This window comes from Aphelocoma coerulescens, chromosome 6 (assembly GCF_041296385.1).
Source record: "Aphelocoma coerulescens isolate FSJ_1873_10779 chromosome 6, UR_Acoe_1.0, whole genome shotgun sequence".
NCBI lineage: Eukaryota > Metazoa > Chordata > Aves > Passeriformes > Corvidae > Aphelocoma > Aphelocoma coerulescens.
The window spans coordinates 15,200,414-15,206,441 of NC_091020.1; the positions used below are offsets into that span (position 1 = coordinate 15,200,414).

General features: G+C 43.6%; 1 protein-coding gene across 1 annotated transcript; it reads left to right on the forward strand.

Annotated features, from left to right (window-relative positions):
- The first annotated feature begins 45 nt into the window (after positions 1–45).
- Positions 46–4,456, forward strand: DUSP13A (dual specificity phosphatase 13A). Its single transcript, XM_069020396.1, has 3 exons — positions 46–1,391; positions 1,677–1,894; positions 2,956–4,456. The coding sequence occupies exons 1-3, from the start codon at positions 1,231–1,233 to the stop codon at positions 3,153–3,155; spliced, it is 579 nt and encodes a 192-aa protein (XP_068876497.1). The 5' UTR covers positions 46–1,230; the 3' UTR covers positions 3,156–4,456.
- The last annotated feature ends 1,572 nt before the right edge of the window (positions 4,457–6,028 follow it).

Here is a 6,028-nt window from a genome sequence, read left to right on the forward strand (position 1 = left end):
ATCTTTTCAACGGAGGGAGGTATCATGCAATATGTGGCAGGTGTATTGTATTAACCCAGTGAAGGACTGCAGTAGAAAATATTAAAAGTATAAAGTACAGTTATGTTAAAAACGGGAACGTACTCCCGGTTCTAAAGTGATTTCAGCTTTTATTATGTGGCCTAAAGCATACGGGTCTGGGGGAGTAGAGCAGGAGGGCTCTACGCGACAAGCCTGGGTGCTGCAGAGCTGGTGCTGGATCTTCTTCAGAGCAGGGCTGTTCCCGATGTTCAAGGTCGAGCGGCACACCTCACTGACCTGGATGCCCCCTTTTTATACTGGCTTTTTGTCCCTTTGGATTGGTCTCGGTTTGCATGAAGGTTAAGGCGCTGATTGTTTCTTAAGGGTTTCATCCAGGCTGGCTCGTTGCTTGGGGGTGGGGGGTGGACTTTACTTAGGTGTAACACAGTACCCCTTTTATAATATAATAACCAAACCTTTTAACAGTACATGCATTATTAACATCTAACCTATTTTTGACAATTATGTCAGATAATTTCACTTGGTGAAAAAACAGTAGCTTCCAGAAATAAATTTCCCTAGATTGTCAGTGACAGGCAAGACATCATCCACTTGGTATTTAACCTCCTGGTGACCATGTTGGTAGGACCCGCTGGTGCATTTCTGACCCTTTCACTTCTATGTTTTTAAGCACCTCAGACTAAATGACAGACAGTTGTTGCTGGGACAGGGTTGCCACTCTTCTGGCCCTGGACAGGTTGCTATTTTTCCTTTATCGGGCTTTAACTGCTAGTGATGAATGCACAGATCTCGCTGAGTGCCACAGCTGTGTCGAAGACACGTCTGGGGACAGTCACAGCGTTGGTGGGTGTCCTGCGGGCAGGGGGTTGTGCCACTTGTGGCTGACGTCCCCTGCACCAAGGCTGCTGTGTGGCAGAGCAGTGCAGCTCTGGAGACCAGGCCAGAGAAGCAGATTGGAGCCGGTAAAGATCCAGGAATGCCCAGCTTGGTACCTGCATCTGTTTCGAGCGGCTGTGCCGGTCGGGGCAGTGCAGAGGCGAGCGGCCAGCCCTGGGGCGGGGGCCCCGGGCCACCGCAGCGCGGGGACAGCCTGGCTGCCCGACACCTGTCCCAGCCCATCTCGCAGCCTCCCCCGGGACTGAGCGGGGCTGGCAGCACCCCAGTGCCGCCTCCGGCCGGCGGGAGCAGCGTCTCGCACTGGATCTCAGCATGTCTGGGGCAGAGGCGCCGGACACGCAGGACCCTGACGGCGTTAGGACATTCCCGGAGGATGTCCCCTCCCTCAAGGAAATCGAGCAGCTCCTAAACACTGGGAGGCCCTCTTGCAATCACGTTGATGAAGTATGGCCTAATCTCTTCTTAGGGGACCTGTAAGTACAGCTTTATGGGCACACCTCTGCCATACCTTCTGTTAGTATGCCTCATGGGTGCGGCTTTAGACAGCTCATAGTTTTGCTAATTGCTGTCATTTACACTGCAGACAGCACTGTTTCCGAGATAAAATTATGACTAAGATGGTATTCCCTTCTCGATTGGTCCTTAGAAGCAATGCATAGGCTGATGCTCCAGCAAATGGTTTGGGAGATGAAATCTCACTGCTTCTGCTCTGGGAATATCTCTGCACCCATCTTGATTTGTCTTTGTCTTTTCCTTAGAGTAACAGCTCACAACAGATTTGTTTTGTGGAAGATGGGTGTGACCCACGTTTTAAATGCTGCCCATGGCACAGCATACAGCCACGGAGGTCAGGACTTTTATGGAGCAACCATTGATTATTATGGTGTACCGGCCCATGACCTGCCAAGCTTTGATATCAGCCAGTTCTTTTTCTCTGCTGCACAATTTATCCACAATGCCTTGAACACGCCAGGAGGTACGAAATTATTGTTGGTCACATTTTGATGTGAGTCAGCCGCCTCACATAACAGGTCAGCTCCACAAGTTCAGTGGTAGACAGATCACTACACGGTGTCGTGCCAGGTGCTGGTCACCTGCACAGTGGGTGGCAGGAGAAGGGAGTGCTGTGTACGTGGATGTAGCTCTGTCTAGGTCCCAAAAAGCTGATGTGACAAAACAGATGAATGGGGAGGGGAGAGGAGGGGAGAGGGAGGGAAGGAAAGGGGAGAGAAGGGGAGAGGAGAGGAAAAATTATTTGGAAGGTAAGGCTCATTCAAAAAGGGAGAAGCAAAAACATGCATTTTAAATGGACACCCTCTTTTGAGACCATCTTATAGCAACAGTACTTGCAAGAACAAATTAATAAAAAGACAAATGTCCTGATTTCTACAATTACCAACTGTATGAAGAGGTTCATGTATTGCAGATGAGTTTCTTGTGTGAACAGGGCCTGCAAGGCTGTGCCTCCAAGAAGATTTACCTTTACCCAAGGAAATTTACAGTGAGTTCCACAAGAAACTGAGCTTCTTGGCAGTGGTGCAATAAAATACTAATTAACCTGTTTTACATAAAAGACCATTTCTTAGCATGAGTAAACTGGCATTAATGAAGCTGTCTCTATATCACAAGTTCTGACTTCAAAATAGAATTACAGTTGCATCCAATTGCCTTATCATACAATAGTACTAGGCCAGTCATTTTTCTTGGTGGCTAATGTGTGTGTGCCATCCATGCAGACCAGATTTTAGCATTCTTTCTTGCCTAAGCAAGCTCTCTAAAACTCACGGGTCTTCTTTTCCTCATGGTTAAAACAGAATAACTTCATTACTTCAAGAGGGTTTTCTTTGATTTACTGGTGTTTCTGAGATCAGGTTGGGGTCTCATGGCATTTCTCATGCAAGTGAGCGTAACAATGCCAAATTAGACTTAACTGTTAGCAGTTCACGTGATCTATCAGAAGAGTAAGAAAAACATTTAAATTAAGCTTCATGTACTGTACTGTTTCTCTTGATGATTGTAATTTTTTTTTTTTAACAGCCAAAATATTGGTACATTGTGCAGTTGGAGTAAGCAGATCAGCTTCCTTAGTCCTAGCTTATCTCATGATAAATCACCACCTCCCATTAGTTGAAGCCATCAAGACAGTGAAGGAGCATCGATGGATTTCACCCAGTCGTGGTTTTCTGAAGCACCTGCGAAACCTGGATGTTCAGCTACGGCAAAGGAAGGACTGCTGAACGGACAGCCCTATCTACATTCACTTTACTGAGTTTCACCCTTCACAGCCATTGTGCACATACAGCTTCCCATGATCAGTGCACATTACAAAAATGAAGAAAATTATGCATCAAAGTAAAAGGCCAACAGAGCAGTAAATGGTTTAACTCTGATAACTCGGTTCCTCCAAAACCAGCACGGCCAACATCAGCACTGTAACCATGGCACAGGGTGGAACTGCTGTGCCTTGAGTGGTGCTACTGGATGAATCCACTGAAGTGGTTAAGATAGACCAAGTTTGTCCCTGGTTTGTGCTCGTGCCAGAAGCAAGTTCCATAATTGCATCTAGCTGTAAAAGATGTTTGAGTCCCCTTTACTTGGGAGTGTAACATAATCGTTTTTCTCAGTTTTGTTACAGTTCTCACATGCATGTTGTCCTAAGAAAAGATTTTGTGTTTCAGGCCTGATGATGTGCCAAGGGCAGTTTCTTGAGAGCCCAGGCACTCCTACAGAAACGTTCCTCTTTTGGTGGTCTGCTAAATTATTACAGTGTTATAGAAAGCTTGACAGCCAGAAGACCCACACCATCAGAATAAACGTCTGTGATACTTCTGCAGCCTGGGTCAGCAAACCCCACAAGTCTTTTCTTGTTAAATATGTTTTCAAAAAGATAATGTATATAATGTAGTATATTGAGAGCATTAAAAACAATATGTCAGGTCTTCAAAGCATTTTGTAATTTTGACTCATAAGTTCGCTCACATTCCAAAGTATCCCAAATCAGTTCTGTGTCAGTGGCTTTGAATCACTCATAGTTTAATATCAGGCAGACAATTAGCTTACATCAGTGGCTTGGTCTAATTGATACAAATTAGTTTTAATCTGTTTTGAGGATGTCACTTTTCCTATCACCAGTTAATCAGTACCTAAACCAATGTGATTTTTAATAGAGCAACAGCATTTGAAATTCATGCTACCACTCTGCCCGAAAATTAGCTTGTTACCTTGTGGTGAACCATGAAGCGATAATCAAATTTGGTTTTGCCCTTTGCTGCTGGTTGGATTTATTGATTAGTTGACCTTATAAAGATTCCCTGCCAGGTTAGGTAAATACATTTCTGCTTGCTTGTTTGCATTTGAAGCATCAGTTCTGATCATTTTATTCTCTGCCGGAAGAGACTTGCAAGGTTATTACAAGACTAATATAATGGTGACTTGTGAGTTGAACCTCTTCCTTCCCAGACCACATTTCCTCCTTCATTCTTGGAGAGGTTATGGCATGAATGCTGATTCTGCCTAGCATTTAGGGGAATGTAGAAATCCCTCCCTATTTCACTGTACACAAGTGCTTTGCAAAATAAGCATATTTGAGATCCTTTCAGACATCAGTTTGACTGTTCAGATTTTCCTAAACCTTGCCAAAGAGCTCCACTGCTGAGAGAAAGGTAAGATATTGTTGTGTGAAAAGATCAAATAGGAAATCATATTTAAAACCCAACAGTGCTAGGACAATCTTTATGCCTCACAAAACAGCAGAGCAGTGTAGGAGGAGCTTTGTTTGCTTTGAAGTTCTCAATTTAAATTAATAGGGATTTATATGAGTTAATATTTCATTATAATTTATACTTCATTCACATTACAGTAGGTTTTAGTCTGGAAACCTTTTGAAGACATGGCATTGAAAAATCTGAAATTCATGTGAGTGAAATAATGCATCTTAATGGCTTTAGGCTGGGCAAAATTAGACACATGTGAGCAAGATTAATGGAATCCCCCATGAGGATAATGCTTTGCATGCCCCTGAGCATCTGTCCTACAAAGCCACAGCTGTGAAAGCTGCTCCTGTTGTAAATTAGTACCTGCTCTTGAAGATAGTGCTCACCCTGGAAGAGAATTGTTTCACCGGGGCTAGAGAAGGGAAGAGCACAGAGTGAAGCTGAGTCAGTAGGTCATCCATGCCACCAATGACATGATAGTGATGTTGTAAGCAAGACTTACTTACCTCAGTGGAGGGAATGAATTAGGTAGAAACTCTTTTCTAGGGCATTGTCAAATCACAGAAAAGTGTTTTTAATCTCTGGAGTTAGTGTTGCTTATATTTCCTGCCTGTCTGTATTGCTTCTTTATATCCAGATTTACTTTGAGTGCACGTTTGTGCAGGGAAAAAGATTTCAGTCAACATAAGCAAAAGCAGAAGAATAATCCTGTAACTTCTTAAAACAGAAAGCATTGTCTGCTGCAGTGTGCTAAGAGGAAAAGGGACCTCCTCACCTGTCACTTACACTATCTATAATTCAAGTCATGATGTGACATGACATTGGTACTTCACTGCTTTCCACTACCAGCATGAGAACTGGTATTTTAAATGTTGGTTTGGAAGTCAGACTAAGGAACCAAAATGAAGGAAAAATACTGCCTTTTCAGTGGCACTTCATTCAGAAAATGCACATTTGTCAAGAGGGTCTACACAACCTGGGAGAAGGTGCGAGTGGGAGGAACTGTCCCAGCTACAGCTCTGGTAGACTTAAATCTGCTTAAAGTAATCACAAAACCAGTGTTACTTAAAGGGCCCATGAAGAGTTCCAGTGAAAACTTCTCTTAATTTTATTTTCCAGTACAAGAACTGAGAGCATCAGATGAAGTCAGTAGAAATCAGGTCTGAAACAAGAGGAAGGGTTTACATGAGCTCTGTAACACTGTGCCACAGGATGCTGCAGAGAGTAAAAGCCTATAGACATTCAAGGGGCAACTGGAAAAGTTTGAGGGACAGAAATCCATTCAGTTACCAAATACTTAGAAACTCCATCCAGATCAGCAAGCTCATAAACTGCAGCCAACTGGAAGCTGGGAGAGTGTTATTACTATATACAAAAGTATAATTCATGCTTTTGTG

Coding starts and splice junctions, on each gene's coding strand:
- DUSP13A (XM_069020396.1), top strand. CDS start 1,231: ATGTCTGGGGCAGAGGCGCCGGACACGCAGGACCCTGACGGCGTTAGG. Junction 1,392..1,676: donor AATCTCTTCTTAGGGGACCT/GTAAGTACAGCT, acceptor TCTTTTCCTTAG/AGTAACAGCTCACAACAGAT. Junction 1,895..2,955: donor TGCCTTGAACACGCCAGGAG/GTACGAAATTAT, acceptor TTTTTTTAACAG/CCAAAATATTGGTACATTGT.